General features: G+C 46.2%; 1 protein-coding gene across 4 annotated transcripts in view; it reads right to left on the bottom strand.

Moving 5' to 3' along the window:
• Nucleotides 1-1501: 1501 nt before the first annotated feature.
• The window catches only part of LOC135578153 (alpha-2-macroglobulin-like), a 39701-nt gene continuing 22599 nt past the window's right edge, over nt 1502-18603 (bottom strand). For all 4 annotated transcript variants that reach the window (XM_065048463.1, XM_065048465.1, XM_065048462.1 and 1 more), the window contains 17 exons: nt 18136-18262; nt 17406-17527; nt 14812-14863; nt 14164-14247; nt 13870-14046; nt 12880-12964; nt 12190-12346; nt 11825-11899; nt 9498-9663; nt 8844-9067; nt 8065-8283; nt 7480-7607; nt 7023-7113; nt 6246-6314; nt 5761-5863; nt 4980-5021; nt 1502-2623 (listed from right to left, as the gene is read on the bottom strand). In XM_065048463.1, the coding sequence (XP_064904535.1) occupies nt 2598-2623; nt 4980-5021; nt 5761-5863; nt 6246-6314; nt 7023-7113; nt 7480-7607; nt 8065-8283; nt 8844-9067; nt 9498-9663; nt 11825-11899; nt 12190-12346; nt 12880-12964; nt 13870-14046; nt 14164-14247; nt 14812-14863; nt 17406-17527; nt 18136-18262 (1947 nt within the window). In that variant the 3' untranslated portion in view covers nt 1502-2597. The remainder of the gene's footprint in view (nt 2624-4979; nt 5022-5760; nt 5864-6245; nt 6315-7022; nt 7114-7479; nt 7608-8064; nt 8284-8843; nt 9068-9497; nt 9664-11824; nt 11900-12189; nt 12347-12879; nt 12965-13869; nt 14047-14163; nt 14248-14811; nt 14864-17405; nt 17528-18135; nt 18263-18603) is intronic.

Below are 18603 nucleotides of genomic sequence, written 5' to 3'. Positions count from 1 at the left end.
TAACAGTATCATTAGTCAGAATTTAAACCAAGAACCACCCTATGAGTCAAACCCCTTGCATTGTTCATGAGAACTTTTTCCTTTTAGCCTCAGTGGAGGCCTATAAATCTATTTTGGGATTTTTGAGTAATTTTAAAACAGTTGGTGGTATTTTGTTTTGTGTGTTGGTGGTGTGTTTATTTTGTTTTGCTTTGTTTTGTTTTTTCCTCCCTCATAAGTAGGCTTACAGTCCTTCAGCAGAATTCAGAGGTGAGGCCTTGGATTTCCATCTGGTAGTTTGGGTTAAAGTTTTTGCCTGTCACTTTCCCAAAGGATCACATTCTCTCTAGTCTAGATCTCTCCTGGGGATGCAGTCAATCAGCCTTAGCTCAGTAGGTCATATGGCACCCTGTGTATTTTATTTATGTGATTCTGTGTGCCTTTGACCCCGCCAGCAACATAAGCTTAAGCAAACACACCTATAGGAGTCCCTCATGTAGCTTCTGTCACGTACACAGACCCAGGTCACCAATGCAGCAAAGAACGTGTTTCATTGATGCTGAAGCTTTTTGCATTGTCATCATCAATGTGGACATCTCAAGACCCTCTGTCTCCTTCATGAGCTCTAATTCGTTACTGTGTGAGGAAAGTAGTAGTTTGCTCTGGCCCATTTTATAGTTGTCCCCTTGCTATGGGCTCATGAGAGACTGACTGTAGTGGAGACACACAGTCCCAGCTGAGACTTAATTAGGGACAAGAAGATTCAAAAGTGCCAGGTCTGCAAACTTGTGCATACAGATACATGTCTGCAAATACAGACCCTCCTTTATGTCAGTCTGTAAATGGATGGCAACAACTCCTTCATTTTCATTACTTTCTGGTCAGTTCTCTATATGGTTATGATGTTGGCTCTTTTCTGCCTCAAATGAAAGAAAGTGATCATCATGACAATTTAATTTAAAAGTCTATGAAATCACTGGAGTACATTCAGTTCACAAAATCTGGATAATTGCTTTCTACCATGGAAAGAGTTGACACGTTTTTCTGCTGCCTGGTTTTAAATTAGACAACACCTAACTATTGGCCATGGGCAGCCACATCACTTGTCATTTGGGCTCCCTGGCTAGTCCTTATCTGTAAAGCCATTTAATGTGTCTCTGCTTGTGTAGGCTGTGAATCACCGAAGTCACATACTCGCAGGTCCTCCACAGCATACCACATAGAAAACTTTAGCAAGGCTGCCTTACGGAAGTACAGGAATGTCTGAAGGCAAATCACAACGGTCTGAAATCAAACCAAAAACTATGTTGCTTCGAGAACTTGGAAAATAAATTGCCTCATGGTAGGAAATGAGATGGTTTTACTACTAAATCAAAACAAAACACAATTTGTATTCATGCTTGATTAGAAATCTTGCTCAGCTTTTGCTGAAGCCAGTTCATTCCATAGACTTCTTTGAATATTAGGTGTGAAACAGGTCTTGAGTGAGTAAACACCAAACACTACAGGAGACAAAGTGACATAATATTAATATCTAGCAAAATAGATGAAGAACTTTATTTGTTCTCAAAAACACTTGATAGGCACACAAAAAAATTGGATGGAACAACTAGCTGTGCACGCTTTGGATACACAATAAGCCATGATACCTAACAATAAGCATTGCATGAGAATAAACAGTTACGTAAGATCTTTCTGCCATTTAAAGGTTAAAACCGGAAATTAATGAGACAGAAGCAAGAGAAGGGGAGCATTTCTGGAGATGGCTAAAAGGACTATAGACAGTTTCACCAAAGCAACTCTATGATTTAAATAAATGTGCCATTTAAACTAAACTTAGGTAGGTTACCAGAAAATTCCATTAGCTTCTCCTTGGGAATGTCCCAGAAGCAGGAGGCACAAGATATGGAAGTTTCCACAAGAAGGCCAAAGCTTCAACTGGAGAATAGGCCATTACAAATTAGCAGCTGAAGGCATAATGCATGAACACATCCCTCCTGCCCACCCCTGCACATTCTAATATTAGAAGAGGGCAGTCTGTGTATCTCCTCCCACTCTTCTACAGACAAGAAATCACCCTGGAAGGGGTGTCTATGGGGCACATCACAGGTTCAATTTAATGTAACATTAGCTGATCATCCAGGCTGTCTACCGGTGGGAGACACACAAATTGAATCAAAGTTACGGTTTCTAAACCAAGGGAGAGAACTTATTCTCAATAAGTACCTGTACTTCACTATTGATTTGACAGGATCTCAGATAACAAGTTCAGGCTACATAACACTAAGAGGGCTATGTTAAGAAAGGCTGCCCCCAACTTAAATCATTCTGTCCTATTTTGTTTTTTTCCCCTCACTTGTCAGCCTTACTGTCCTGCACACAGGCATGGCTGGATGGGATGCTCTTCAGCCTAAGAAGCTAGGGAGATTAATGCTGTGACTGGAGGCTAAGCAGGAAAAAACAGAATAGGAAATAAACTGTTCAAAAATCATTGGTGAGTACAGTTAGTTTATTTGTCATGTTAATTTCCCATTCCTTGCAGGCACTATTAATCTGTCATTCCATTGATGGTGGTGGTGGTAGTGAGGCAGGTGGATTCCAGCAACTGGGAGTATTCCTCATGCATTGTCCTGGTCTACTTCCTCTGCAAGGATGGAAGAAGAGGGAAGGGTAGAGGAGTGAGAGAGATATTCCAGTTCCCTCTCTTGGGCCGAGAGACAGGGAGAGCAAGATGTGGGTTTGGGAAGCCAGGTTGTGTGTGAAACACATTACAGGAGAGTGAGTTGCTGTTTGACCAGGGTTGAGGATCATCCATAGCACTCAACACTCATGCCACCTTCAAAGCTATGTGAAGTTGAAATTCTTCACAGTGAGGGTAACAAAATACTGGAACAGGCTGCCCAGGGAGGTTGTGGAGTCTCCTTCTCTAGAGACATTCAAAACCTGCCTGGACACCTTCCTGTGTAACCTCATCTGCTCTGGCAGGGGGATTGGACTAGATGATCTTTCGAGGTCTCTTCCAATCCCTGACATTCTGTGATTCTGTGTGAAGTTGAGAGAGGGCTGAGACTCTTTCTGACCCACTAGGAGATAAGCAGAATAGGATTTGTCACATCTGGGGTGGAAAGAGGAGCACAGTGCAAACAGGCAGCAACGGTGTTCACTGCAGCAATGAGGCATGTTCTCAAAGTGTATTTATTTCTCTGCAGAGAGTGGAAGGAATCTGCTGCATCAGTACTGTTCAGAGCAGGGAAGGAAGCTTTCTGCTTTGCAACTGAGATCCACCTTTTAGTCAGTGCAGACCACTTTTGGACACCTAGACCAGTGGGTGGGCCTCTACCTTTCAACAGACATGGGGAAGAGTAGCCCAAAATCTAAAGCCTCCCCACTAGTTTCAGACTGGATAACCAGACCACACTAACAGACCCTTTGAAAATGCTGTACTGTCCACTCAGAGTCTGTCTTAGGACTTATGCACCCTTTTTCCATGAAGGGAGGCTGTATGCCAGAATCGGCAGACGCAGTTGTACCTACAGACACAACCCAGGTTAGCAAGCAGTATGGAGTAAAAGCGTGGGAGCTCAGGCTCTTTTCCTGGACACCAGATAAGAATATAAAAAGGGAAAAAATTCACCATGTACCACTAGCAAGAGATAAAGCTTTTGCCTTCCGCAAGTCCAAATCACTTTTTCTCTGCTCTCAGATGACACAGTGAGGCCCTGTGAAAAACCACTTCCCAGGGTCTCAGTGCTTTCCAGAAGCCTCCATATTCCAAACACCTGAAACTGGGCAACTGATGGGAAGCCAGACCTGCTACTCTTCATATTGGAAGACTCCATATAGGACAGGAGAAGTATCCCTGGTCAGGGCCTTGCAGAGAAGCTCCTACATTACCTGTGCTCCTAAGCCTCAAGGCCTTGTACTGCAGAGAACCCCTCTCTACCAGCTCAAGACTCCAAACCAAGACAGAGGGCTGGCTGCCTAGGGTCATGAGGAACATCTGCCTCCTGAGAGACCCCTGTTGGGCAACGGGAGCTGAGCAGGAAGCAGCTGTTGCTCCAGACAGTAGCTGCCAAAGGCAAACTTGCCATCACTTGGGATCCAAGGAGAATGACATTGCTCAAAGGCATGCTGCAATGTGCCAAAATGACCACAGACTTTGCCACATAGAGTTGCTAAGCAGGCTAGGGTTCCATATTGGAGAACTGATTCCTCACACAGACGAGTGATGTGGCTGTGTGCACAAGTGAGGATCTACCACCACGGCAGTTTTCTGTCACCACAAAAGAGAGGAAAGCCCAAGCTCCTACAAGAGCCAAACACTACCTCTTCAATAGCAAGGGAGGGATTCCTCCGTAATGAGGAGTCCCTACTGCAGGTATGGTTCTGTGCTCAGAGGAGGAAGCACAGGGCTAAGAGCAGCACTGCATTACAGCTTTAGTGAAAAGGTATGCCAGGAGGTTCTGGAGCACAGCATGAAATCATGGTAGGTCAAACCATGACATGGTGCTTTTATGGGTTATCTTTTGGTGGTCTTAATTGCTCTGTTGCTCTAGACAGAGCACTTTTGGGAAGGAATGTGCTAGGTGGTTTGAGTCAAGTCGCCTCACAATGATCCCACAGCTACACTAGCTGGAGCTCTCAGGAAGGACCAGAGAATACCTCAAATCAGAGAAAAGAAAAACAATATAAGAAACTTCAACTCAAAGAAAAAGTCCAAGGGGCAGTAACACAACAAAAGAGACACAATCTTCATTCAAGACAGGAGAACTTCACTAAGGAAACCACTTTGAGAATTCAGAGATGATGGATTTTGAACGAGACAATAACATTGTGCCTCTTGAACTCTCAGTTTTGTATACAAAATCTGTGCCTGTGAGTTGGGCCAATTTCATCCAAATTACCCATTAAGCAGAAGGAGGCAAGCGCTGGCTGGAAGACCAAAAATACAAGGAAGATATAGATAAATGTGAAGAAGAGAAGGGGTTTCAATACCCTACCTGTGGTGCAAGGAGCACTGTACTCCTGTGTGGCAAACTCATCTGGAAAACAGAAAGGAAAGGAGAGCAGCCGGTCAAGAGGCTCTCGGCACTCCTGGCAGAGGGACGGGTGCCAGGGAGAAACTTCTCCCAGGTCCCACACACGCTGCTGCCGCCACCCTCTCCTTCCTCCCAGAGATCCCAGCCGGGCGGGAGGAAGCCTCGGTCACGGCCTCTCCGGAGCCCAGCGCAGGGCAGAGCTGCCCGGCAGAGCTGCCCGGCAGAGCTGCCCCGCAGAGCAGCCCCGGCAGGTCTGCACCCCAGGGTGCCCTAGAGCTGCTCAGACACCTGCTGCCAGCACCCTGGGCCGGGGCCGGCTCTGTCGCTGCCGCCTGGCGCCGCAGCCGGGACGAGGAGCGGAGGGACCGCCTGGAAACGCAGGCGGGGCTGCGCTCTGGGACCGGCCCTGTACACGGGATCCCAGCGCCCACAGGCCTCCTGCTCTCTCTCCCTTAGGGGAGGGCGGCTGCGCAGCAGGTGCCGGCGTGAGGGGCAGCCCTGCAGGGATCTGCACACCGTCACCGCCGCCCGGACCTGCCTCTCGGTGTTCCGTGGGTCCCGCCCGGGCAGGAGCAGGAGGGCAGGGTGGTGGCTCCGGCGCTCCGGGTGCCTCTGTGCTCAGAGAGCTCAGGCAGCGCGGCGGGCGAGGGTCCCGGCCGGGGCAGGGGCAGGTGCAGGTCCCGCCGCTCCCGGGCCCCTCCCCGCGTCCCGCTGCCCGGGGCAGCCCCAACCCCGCACTCACCTGTCTCGTAGTAGTCATAGACCTTCACCTGCGCCGGCTTCAGGCCCTGCACGGGGACGTCCCGCTCCACCGTGAAGGAGAAGCTGAGGGTCTCGCTGCCCAGCTGGGGAAGGGAAGCGGTGGAAGCTCAGGGGCGGCTCCGCACCACCCCGGGCTCCCCTGCCAGCCGTGCCCGGGCTCTGGGGCTGCAGGAGCTGCAGCCCTGGCTGGGTGCAGGGGAAACCCTGGGGCCTTTCCCCACACTGGTGGAGGCTCTGGCTGCTGGGGAGGTCAGGGCCTGATGTGTGCGTGGGGCAGAGGGAAAGGCTGCTGACGCTGGGAGGAAAGTACCAGTAAATCTGAAAGGTCAGCAAAATTCAGTATGATGTTTCCTACTAATCTTGTGAGATCCATGGTACTTTGGAGGCCCAGATCTTTTTACTTATGTGGCCAAATGTCCCAGTGCCTGTGTTTCTGACCCATCCTTGCCCCAGATGGATACTTACCTTTTCCAGGTACACCAGGACGTGGTTGGTACTCAATTCTGTGCGCTCAATAACAGGGTCACGTTCCAGCTGAACAAAGAAGGCCAAGATGTTACTGTGTTGAGGGTGGTCTTCCTGTGCCCCTTACCCAGCCCTATGGATCAGATGTACTGTGGATGAAACAGTAGGGTACTGCTGCGTGGAACTGCCTCCTTGGTGTGCTCCCAGGTATCATGGTCCCTTTGCCAGCCCAACAGATAAAGTACAGCCTGGCTCCAGCAGAGACTGAGTACTGGTTCAAGCACAGTGATGCAGTGATTACATGAAAATACATTCCTTCTGGCTTGCTATTATTGCAGTATCGTATGACTGAGTTTGTTTTCCAAACCGTGCACCTGCTCAGCATCTCAAACAGTGACCCAGAATCTGAACAGTTAAAATGCTACAGGGTGTTGTCAGGTCAGCAGAGGGAAAAAAGAAACAGCACTACTTTTGCATGTCCTATGCACAGACAAAGCTTTTAGAGAGCTGTCAGCATTCAGTAATAATAAAGGTGCCCATGACCAGTCTAAAGAAAAAAATACATGCTATATTTTTCCTAAATCCAACACATTGTTCCCCCTTGTGCTGGCCATGAGCCAGGTGTGAAAAGAGAATGCTCTACACAGAAAATGTGCAGATGACAGTGGCAAGATCGGGTTGATTCCAACCCTGAAGGCCTCTAGCTTGCAACACAGATTTGGAAGCCGCTTGAAGATAAGAAGCTGGATGTTGCTTGTTACACAAACAGGATCCTACCTTCGTCACAGAGGATTTAATGGGGATGAATCCTGACAGCATCTTCACATCAACAATCACCATGTTGGAGACATTGCGCTCCCCAGTGTAACTAAGGAACCAAGTAGCAAAGTTTCAGTGCACCTCAAATGGAGGCTGGGACACTTCCACCTTTCCATCATACCTGCCACCCCACCACATCCTGACAGTCCAGCACCTTCTCCAGCTATGCCACGGCCTCCTAGTCAGCTGTGCAGCCTCTCGGTAGCCCAGCCACGGCTGCCCACACAGCTCCACGACTGCAGGACATGTCCTTCCTCTACAGCCTTTCTTCCCAGCCCAGCTGTGTCCTGCCCACTTTTCCAGAGAGGCATTGCTCCTGCAGGGCTTCCACAGTGGCTCACCCTGGACAGCCAGACCTCCTCCAGCTCCCATGGCATGGCTTCTCAGGAAGGCTCAGACCCAAATGCAGACTCACCTGACATTTATACCTATGTCAAAGACCTTGTGAGCATTGGAGTCCACACATGTCTCTGGCATCGTGTACACGTGGAGCATGAAGGGTGCATCCTCCTGTGTGGGCTGCACATTGTACCTCAGGCTTGTCTAGAGGAGAGAGTGTGTGTGTGTCTGCTCAGCACTTCAGAGAGACAATCCTCTCCTTGTCCAGCCTCCCCACTTCTCCCACTCTCCCAGCTCCTCCACACAGTGGATTCTTCCTTCCTTCCTTCCTTCCTTCTTTCCTTCCTTCCTTCCTTCCTTCCTTCCTTCCTTCCTTCCTTCCTTCCTTCCTTCCTTCCTTCCTTCCTTCCTTCCTTCCTTCCTTCCTTCCTTCCTTCCTTCCTTCCTTCCTTCCTTCCTTCCTTCCTTCCTTCCTTTCCTCCCTCCCTTCCTTCTTTCCTTTCTCCTTCGCACACCTCTACTCTTCTTCTCCTATTCCCTCTCCCAGAACCTTCCCTCCCACTCCTACCCTCTGTGCTGTCCCTTCTGCCCTCTCCTTGGCTCCTGCCTGGCAAAGGACTCCCCTCCTAGGGGTGCCACCTGCTTCCCCCATCACCCTCACCTGCAGGTAGACGCATCCATCGCCAGAAACCTCCATGCTGTACTCCCCGGGCACCTGGGGCAGGGGCACACGCTGGAGCAGCAGCCGGTTTGTGGGATCCACTTGGAAGTCTTGCTGGAAGTCCCCTCCAGATCGCAGGGTCACTTTGGAAGCTGCTCCGCTCTTGGCATAGGTGACAGCTCCATACAGGGACAAGGCTTGGAGGGCCACCACTGTGTCCTGGAAGAGACGGGTCCCGGCACCCAGGGGACAGACTTAGCCTTTCCACAGCCTGCCTTTTGCTGCCAGGAGACACCCGCCCCTCCATTCTTCGCTTTCTCCAGTTTTAAGAACAAAGGACACAGGGAATGAGCAGCTTTTGCATGTTTCCATTCCCTTCCCGTGTCCTCTGCACAGCAGTTGCATGTTCCCTCAGCTCCCTGGTGTGCAGCTCTGAGCAGCCTCCACTCGCTCGCCACAGGGTGAAGCAGCAGCTTCAGATGCAGAAAGAAATTGCAGTGGGAGCCCTCTCCAATGACACAGTCCCTCGCGTCCCTACCGTGGTGCCCCACTGTAGTGTCAATCAAGCCAGGTCATTAAGCAAAATATCAGTATTTCCCAGAGGTGCATACCAGCCTCTTGCCTCTTGGGAACTTTGGAAACCATGGTAGATACTACAGCGAGATACTGCAGTGCTGCAGTCCCTGCCCTGGCAAACCTTGCTGTGCTCCCACCTAGGTCTCTGACGCTTCCCATCTTCTGGCATTGATGCGTGAGGTGGCAGGAGGGAAGCAGCTCACCTGGGTGGAGGAGAAGCCTCCATTGGGATTCTGCTGACCCGTGATCCACTTCGCAATAAGAGATGCGAACGACAGCTCCTCCTGGGAAGGCGTCAGCTGCGTGGTGAGGTGAGCAAGGAGCGCATAGGCTGTCATCTCCACTTCAGCAGAGGGAGCTCGGTAGCGTAAGTATGGGAGATGAACCTCTGGCTCTTTCCCTGGCCGCTGCCAATGAACAGACCCATCTTTATGGGAGCCAGGGAGCGTGTGGAGAGAAGACAACAACCATCTATTAGTAGTTATTGCAAGGGAGTTCTTGATCTGCTGCCGATTCAGCTGGGAGGCCAGAGCCCCCAGGATACATCTGTCACATAGCATGAAATGGGAAGGGTCAGGTTTGCACTTGCTGCACATTTACAACTACGATGAGTCCTCTAACTAAGCTGGGGATGGTGCATGGTGCTACCTGATGAACTCCCTCAGAGCAGAGAAGTAGGGCTGGGCACTGAGAGTGAGTTCTCAAAAACTCAACCCCTTTACACAAGGCTTTCCTCTCCCACCCCCTGTCCCTATCCACAGAAGCCATTTCCTAAAGCCATTGCCCCACCAATTTATCAAAGGAAGATATAAGGCCAGTGGGTTGGAAGAAAGAGATGTGCCACCAGGAGCACTCACCCTTTTTCACGGCTTCCTTTTCAAGTGAGCTTAGCAATGCCTTCCGTTTCTCCTCCTTGCCTGCCAGGGCGAAGGTGTACGCCATCAGTGCCTTGGTGTACACGTGGTTTTCTTTTTCATCTGCTGCTGTTTCCAGGCAGAACAGAGCGTTACGCACCACTGAGTGCTGGGGAGGGAGAGAGTCTGAGCTGGAGCAAGCTGAGGTCACATTGAGGTCTGTCTTAGAACAACAGGGGCAGATGGTACCTATGGACCCTTGACATCCTCCCTCTCTAGTCTGACAATGATCCAGGTCCAGTAGGACCTGGAATGAGTGGGGAGCCAAAGGCTATTCCTTACCTTGTATCTGCTTTTCTTTAATAAATCTTGTGATTTTTTTTTTCTCAAATTGATTTAAATACCATGAAGCAGGGCTCCAGTCCTTTGTCTTGAAAAGAATTACTGCCCTGATTGCATCTCAGGGCAAGGGCAGTTCTCTGGTATACTTCCTGTCTGTAAACATGCCCGATACTTGCTTTCCTCCACTAGCTGTCGCCCTGAGACTGTTCTGTGCTTTCACCCTCTCCTTTTTGTTGTTTAGATCCCCTTTTCCAGGGCCTTCTGAAAAAAGTTCATTTTTCTGGAATTTGATAATGTAGGTTCTAGTTTGGAGGTAAGTTCTATCTCTGTACAAGAAAGAATGTATTTTTTTTTTTCTATTTTCTGGACATCAACAATGCATGTCTTTTTTGGAGCCAGAATCTCAAGTATGGTTTAAGAGTGCAATCACTACAGCAAAGTGAAATGTAGCTACTTTACATAGCATTAAGTAGCAGATACTGTGACCTCGTGACCTTTTGGCCGACACATCACTATTCCTCACTTGTGATGGGAAAACTGCCATAAAACTGAAGCAATAAAATTGCAGGGGGGCATGCCATGGCCTGAAGCCTAATAGCACATTTACAGCTTAATCAATGGTCTAGAAGAAAAAGACTTATTTTTCAGTGGCTTTGTACTTTGCCTTCACTGGATGTCTATTAGAAGATTATTTTTTGGTGGTCACTTTTGGAGAAGCAATTTAGCTGCGTTTGAGAAAACTAATAATTAAACCAAAATTGGTTTGATCTATGCCTCACCTAAGGTTTCCTGTACCTATGTTTGTAGGGTAAGTGTTAGGGAGGAGTTGAGTCCAATGACAGAACACATGCTCAGGACAGTACTAATAAGTTTTTTATGTGGGGTCTAATATAGCTTGTTTTACTTACAGGACCAATCTGTATGTTTTTCAATAGCAATAAATACCTAAGGGCTGTGCTACGCTCAGGAGTTTATGCAGCTTAACTTGAAATGCACCTATATCCCAATCAGATTCTGACAACCCTCTCCACATTCAGGGGTATTTCTAGACTCGGTCAGGGAGATAAAAACATCCTTATTATTCAATATAGTTATGCCTGAGAACTTGCCTTCTAAACACAACAGATACCAAAGAAAGAATACACTTCTGGTGGCATTCATGCCATTCGTGTCACCCTACTTACAAAATAATTCCTTCTGCTTGTTCTTAGTACAAGGGGAAAAACTTTCAACACAAAATAGCCACTCCTACATTTGGAGCAGAGGGATTGCAGCAGCCCCACAGCCATCCTGGCTCAGCAGTCCTTGTGCTGCAATTCACACCCCAATTTTACCTGCACTAGAGGCTTATCTCACTGGGAGGGGATCACAGACTGAGAGATCAGAATGATCAAACCCACATTGCTTTTAAATAGGCCTCAGGCTTTTCACAGACTACTGTTTATGGTATTCCATATAGGTACACCTTACTACGTATAGATATACCTTATTCCTCAAGCATTAGGATGGGGATTTCCCATAAAACAATTTAGATGAGGCAGAGAAAATGAGACTGAATCCCTGAGTGTGGCTCCTTTTTTTTTTACAGGCTTTTGCTGTTGTTTCAACACAATAGGCCCATACAAATTGTTCAAAAGGAATGTACTATTCCAACAAGTAAAAGGAGATTTTTGTCTATGAAACCTATTTGGCTCATTTCAGATTTGATTAATATTTAACTGTTTATCCAAGCTGTACTGTTTTAACGGGACAAAAGTATGATTCTTCACAAAAGAGCTCAGAAGATTAAGTGAAATGTGCATACGGGAGACAGGATTGGACAGGGTAAGAAAATGGAGAAGAAGTGTTATTCCAGTCTAGGCTTGAATGGAAAGAGTGTTCAGACAGGATTTCTCCTTTCAAAAGGTAAAAGGACTTGATAATCTGGGGGGCCACTAGCAGGGCAGGTTAGTACCATTTGTGGCTCAGGTTGGGGTGCAGACACATACAGTTACAGGCAGAGGAATCTCCAGCAATGCAATAGTGATGTAGGCTGTCAGCGTGACCTCGTCATTCACTCCACCCTGCAGCAAACCACAAAAGTAGATGTTGATCCCACACAGCACCACTGGCATCTCCCTGTGCTACATATCTACATCTTGCAGAGACAAATTCTTCCTAGCCTCTTTCTCATGGTAAGTCCTTCAGAAGAGGCTGTTGGCTTCTTCCTTGTTTCTGTGATAGCTCACATACACAACTACCCCTTGCTTCCCAACCCACAAGTGTTGAAATAGCTCTTTTCGTCATGGAATGACTTATGGTCAAGTTCCAGCCAGACAAAGCCCATGTGGAGCCAACCAGGCAGCCACGTTACCTTCATGGCATTGTTCATGAGTGTCCCAGAACTGCGGAAACAGCCGTTCTCCTTCTGCTTTTGAGTGAGCCAGACCAAAGCATCCTGGATGTGCTTCTCATCTATGAAGATGTGAGGCCGGGCCTGGGCAAAAGACTTGAGGACAAAGGCTGTGAGCCTGAAAGTGACAGAAGGAACTGAGACATTCCGAGTAGCCCCTGTATCCACCAAAGGTTAGAGGGCCCATGTGGGCATCATTGTTCTGAAGGAAAGCGGTAGAGGCTACAGGACTTCATCACAGTGCGCTGGCTGGAAACTGTGAGCTAGGTTAGTGACTCGGTGACATAGGGACTGAGGCTAAATGTAGCCTGCCATTCAGAGCCCTGGGGGCTGCAGGTAGGTAGGCAGTGGCACTCTGGGGATTCATCAGCATCTTCTGCTAACAAGAACTAGCTAGGGCATTCTGCAGGTCACCCTCACTTGAGCTGAAGAAGGGTGTCAGAGGAGGTAAGTAGCTATCAGTGTAGCACTGCAAACCTAAAAGGCACCTCCTCTAGCATCCTTCCCTGTTTCATTATCCCATGTGGTTTTCCTGTCATGATTACAATTCATCTCTATCTCCATTTCAAGCTCCACAATGCACAAGAGAACACTGAAGAAAGGGAGAGCATGAAAAGCAGAAATGAAAAGTCAGCAGTACTGAAATCTTACCAGGTATTCCCAGCTTGCCCATAACGGGGCCCAAAGGTGCTATAAGAACCATCCCAGTGTTTGTACTTCAATTGCCTTTGATACCCTGAAATGGAGAGTGGAAGAATATTTTAGTTGCCACAGTACTTTTCAAGGAGCCATGCAGAGGATATGTAGCAGAGATGGGACAGAGTCACACTTCTAATGACACAAGTGTGAGCTATACTGCTCAGTGTTACAAAGGAGGTTCAGGCAAACCCACAGCTCTGAGTACCTCTATCCTTGTCCTCTTCCTCTCTCCCAAACCAGATGGAAACTGGGTATCTGTGATCAATGCCACTCTCTGCCCTAGGCTTGATGAGGAGAGGTACATGTATCCCATACTTGAGAGAAATCGGGAAATGGTTCCCAGAGGGGAACTGAATACAAAGGCGAGCCCCACACAGGATGGGAATGCAGAAAACAGGATGATTTTCCTTGGAGAATGTATGATTTTTATGTGAAATAACTGAGTAAAACCAGTCCCTTGTTAGTCAGCAGATACCCACCATGTCCGTATGGTGTTATGTCTGCCAACATGTCCTAGCTAGTGTGTTAAAATTCTGGACTAGTCAAAGGCGAAGCTATGCTTTCTAAATCTTAATCCTAAGGAGGGTTTGAGATCTATGTAAGGAGCTGCCATGATTAACAGTTACAATCTGATTTATGTATTGAGATTTAATGTATCCCGTTTCTTGTGGAGAGAACTGTTGAATTATTGCCAGTCCTAGACTTCTTCTATGTTCCTGTTTGGTTGCTGTCCTCTCTCACCTTGCACCTCCATGTGAGAACAGGATTCTCTCTTATAGATATTGTCCTATACATACCTGGCCTATCACAGTATCATTTTGCCTTCCAGAGAACGCACCAGGACAGCCTCCCCCAATCATACATACCAGTGGCTAATAGTGTCCTTATTCAGTTGCCAAGGGAAGGGATGAACAGAGAAGCAAAAGCTGTGTTCCAGCTCACCGCTCACTAAATATCCGATGGCCTTGGATTTGACCTCCTCACTTAGCTGCCCTGTCTTGTTCAGATAGTCCAGGACGTAGATGTTGGGTGCAAACAGGACCATGTTCTGCTCTCCACAGCCGAACGGCATCTGGAGGAGCTGGTGCAGGTTCTGCATGGCAGTGCCCATGATGTCACCTGGGGAATGAGACAATTACCAGTGTAAATTAACACCGTTCAAGGCTTACCAGTAAATTAAGCATAGCCCAAAGAAACATGGCAGTGTTTAAAAATAGCACATGACACTTTACTTACCTAGCACTGAGAAACAAGCTCTGGCTGAGCCATCCACCACAGTCTCGGGGAGAACCAGCAAGATTGGCTCTGACACTGACTTTTCTGGGATAATAAACCAGATCAATTTGATTACAGATCCAGATATATCTACATGCATGGGTAGCAACTAAGAGAGTGAAACACCATCGCCTGCACAGGGGTTTCCTGCCTTCAAAAAATCTATTCCTCTGTAATTTTGTTGTGGAAGCTTCCCTGCAATACCCTCACACACAGACTGACACAGATTTCTACATGACACTTTCCAGCCTATTTATCTGGCCAGTTCTGCTTTGGTGGACAGACTTGTCTTACTGCATGGTCTGGTTTGTGATTTCACACCCCTTGAATGAAAGACGTTAGAGATAACACTATTAAATCCCAGATATTCTCTCTCTACAAGGACCTGGCCAGCCTCAGTTCCTGAGAGATATACTTTTACAGCCTCAGCTCTTCTCCTTTAGGAAGAATTAGTTTCACTACCAGTTGAACATACATCTAAGTTTGTTCAAATTCATCAGATCCCTACACCTTTCTTCTCAGAGTGAAGCATTAACCAGCCTTGTCTTCTCCCTTTGTCTTTAGTCTCTACCTCAGCAAAAAAAGTCTTAGAAAGCAAAAGGCTCTTACCAGATGCACAGAGCACAGAGTTGTAGGTAGTTTCCACCTCAGTTCCTTCTGGCTTGGGGGAAAAAGGCAAGAAAAAAAGCAAAGAATGAGAAACAACAACAAAAAGGAAAAGGAAGAAATATTAAGAGGGAAACTAAATGGGACTCTAGGAAAATTAAATACTTATAAATTCTCCCATTGTAATAACTTGATTGTACCGAAAATTTTTAGAAATCACTTACAAAGATTTTCCTCTGTGTGCTAAACTGAGGGTAATCGAGGACTATAACATATTGGCTAATTACAAGCATGAGATTTAGTACATGTTATTTCCTTTCTTATTACTGAAAGAGGCCCTGCAGCTTCACAGTTATAATGCGGGTAACATGCAAGACGTTGTTACTGACAGTGCTAATAGAGTCACAGAGCTCTGTCTTCCAAGGTGCTGCCCACCTTGGCACAGTCTATCAGAGCTCTTCAGACTGTGATGATGGCTGAGTGCCTGGGACACTGGTAGGATATGTCTGCAAGAGCTTTGACAAGTGACAACTAGAGCCCTCCTATGGACCCATAGGTGAGATGTTAAAACAGCCCAAATTAAAATATATGCCAGTCAACTGATGATTGTATCCCTCTTCTAGCCTAATTTTTGAAGTCGGAAAAGAAGCCCTGTTTTCTGTTGGGCTGATTGGAAGCATTTTGCATAAAACACAGTAATCCAATATTTACTAGATAACATATTTTGCCAGAGTTTATTTCAGTGAGATACCCAAATTGTTTTTTTAAATCTCCAAATAGGAGAGTTCCCATCGCTTCATTACTGGTTCCCAACTATTGCCAGCTGAATTTTTTTTCCAGCATGTAAACAATGGTATGACCTCCTCTTTCTCACACAGTTAAAATACATTGTCTCTCATTCTTCAGTGTGAAAAGACAGGAAAAGATTAAAAGACTAGGAAAAAAAAAATAAAAAGCTTTTTTGGATAAAATATGACAGAGCTAAATGCTTCTGTTTTGAAAAGGCACCTTCTTGTCTGTTTCAGTATGTCATTCTGAAATGCAACTAAATGACAAATCCATGGTTTTGTTTGATTTTGAACATTTCAACAGGAAATTAAAACATCCAAAGCTGTAACTATTTGAGAGATTTTCCCTTCCAGCTGAGAAATTCCTAGGTGAAAAAGCATCCCGTTTCCCAGCTAGGTCTCAGCAAGGGTCGGTTTCCGGAGGGGCAGGAGGATGCCCCGGGGGCTCTGACACATTCCTGTCTCTCTCCCCGGGATGCACTGTCTGCTGCACAGGATACTGACATCCATGTGTCTGAGACAATGCAGCTGCACCCCGAGCAAGTTACACTGTATCCACCCCTGCTAATTAATTGTTTAGCCTTAGATTCTAATCTCTGATTCTATCTAGTCAGGGTTTGCTGTAGATTAATTACCTCATTACACTAACAGGATAAAACCAGTAATCTCCGAGACACTCTGACACAAGTCATTTGCTTATTGTTATGTTCACTCCCTTGCCATCTTGGAGAAAAAAAAGACTTTGCAGTCCTGATCTTCCAGGATCTTCAAAAAAAAAAGTAAACACACTTTTTCCTGAAGGCACATATGAAATTAGGAAGGTTTTCTGAAACATTAAAGTTATTTGTGCCCTGATATACAAAATGCACTATACAATCAAATTTATTTGTAAATAAGTGAAATTAAAAAAAAAAATGCATAACAGGATTGTTGTTCCATCATTACATTCAGGTTAGCAAAACATTTTCTGAAGTTGTATATTACATGAATTCTAGTTCTGCCTTGCTGAAAATTGGAATGTCTGCAATGTAAGGAGGAGTTGCAATTTTATCTATTCCTCCTGACTATAATTTTGTTAAATATGATTATTCCTTCCTGTTATGCATAAGATTGACAATATTATGATGTGATATTATATAGATTTCACTATACAACAAGCTAGTTTGCTATTAATATCACAGGGAGTCTTATACTGTGGATTAATTTTATGACTGGCTATTTATCATGGGATTTTACCATTGCAAAACACTGCTTAAGAAAAAAAATGTAAAAAAGACTGCAAAAATAAAAAAAAATAGTTCCTACTGTTTTGAACATTCTTGAAAGTGTAATATAAGTAATTCAGAACAATGATGGTAGTTTTGTTCGGAAATATTTGTAGACTGTGGTGATTGCTCCATATTCCAGAGTACTGGCCATGTGCTGGAGGAAGTTTTCTGGCAAGTCTTCCATTTGCAACCTACCCCTGTGATTTATTACAGGTAAAATTAAGGAGTTCTCTTTTATCTCCCAGATGATGTATCTGGGATAAATCTGTCATTATTGCCTGCCTTACTATGTTTGTCCCACAATGTAATGTAATACCCTGCATTTACTATGAGATGGCAACATTTTGAGTTATGAGCTCTACTGGCCTGTGTGAGATTTATCAATGTTTCTTTTATAAATGCATGCAGAATAAGAGTCACACAAACCACAAGTGCTGCTATCATGACTAAAACACAAAACCTTTATCATACAGCAACTGTTGCCATGGAGCATTAAATTATTATTCCTTTTCTGTGCCCCCAAACTCAGCAGCCCACATACCTCCACCAGCAGCTGTCTGATGACCGTGTCCTTCCGCCCTTTCTCAGGGGTCTCCACGATGGCATTCCCGCAGGGCTGCTGGTTCTGCAGGGCCTCAGTGCCCACCGAGAGCTCCACCTGCCCTGTAGGAAACAAGGGTCAGCCAGCCCTGCTGGGCAGCGCCAGGGAAATGTGAGATTGTGATTGAGCTGGTTACTCTCTGGTGCATTACAGAGAAGCTTTTCCAAGAGGAGAACTAAACTTGAGACAGTGTTTTATCTTGATCCAGCTGCAGCCTTCCAGGCTACCTCCTTTGTGATGGCCACCCTAGCAGGTGCTAGTCCATCAGCAAGAAGAGTAGTGGAGGTGCAGGTCTTGTTAGCCAAACGGTCTTGTTCTGGAAGGCTTCACAGAAAGCAGTCTTTGATTGAGATATTTCAGACCCAGCCACATTAAGCTAAGACATTCTCAGCTCCACAACAGGAATGCCTGAGCACTTTACTTGCACAGGGAATTTGTGATTTCTGTTCAAATGTTAAGGAAACTATGGCCCATAACACTTAAATAGTTTGTTTAGGACCTGGAAACTACATCCCAGTATAGTGTCTCAACTGCAGGACTGGACTTGTCACTTCTGGCATGCACAAGGTCCTTCCAGACAGGTTTGCAGACAGCTAACTCCTCACACCAATGATCTGATGTCATCCACAGATATCTGATCCCAGTATTTTCCTGTTGTTTGACTTCTTACCTAGAGATCTTGGTGTTACTGCCCAAGCCACAGTTTTCCTTTCATTCATGCAGATGCAGTAGGATTCTTCTTGCATCTCTACTGGCGTAGTCACAAAATGAGTGGATTCAGCCAGAGACACACTGACCTGTTGTTTGTACAGAGAGGTGTCATGAACATTGGAACTGCAGAGAAACTGGAGACTGCAGTACATGGAAATGGGTAGTGGAGTTGGTTTTACTGTGGGACTGAGCACCTTATGGATATTGCACATAAAGAACTAGGTGATAAGGTGGGAAAAGACTGAGATGTGTACAATTGTAAGAGATTGGGGAAGTGTAGAGAACAGGATGCGTACCTCTGGAAAGGAAATAGATTCTAGGAAAATGGAGAGCATGGATCAGTTGTGTGAGCAAAGGCTCAGTGCTCTTTATTGTTTCAGCTTCATTTCTTTTAGAATAAGAAAACTGTATTTTTAATAAATTGAGC

The sequence above is a fragment of the Columba livia genome, unplaced genomic scaffold, assembly GCF_036013475.1.
Source record: "Columba livia isolate bColLiv1 breed racing homer unplaced genomic scaffold, bColLiv1.pat.W.v2 Scaffold_83, whole genome shotgun sequence".
NCBI classification, from domain to species: Eukaryota; Metazoa; Chordata; class Aves; order Columbiformes; family Columbidae; genus Columba; species Columba livia.
The sequence above is the reverse complement of the archived record's forward strand: the minus strand, read 5'-3'. Positions and strand labels throughout refer to the sequence as shown.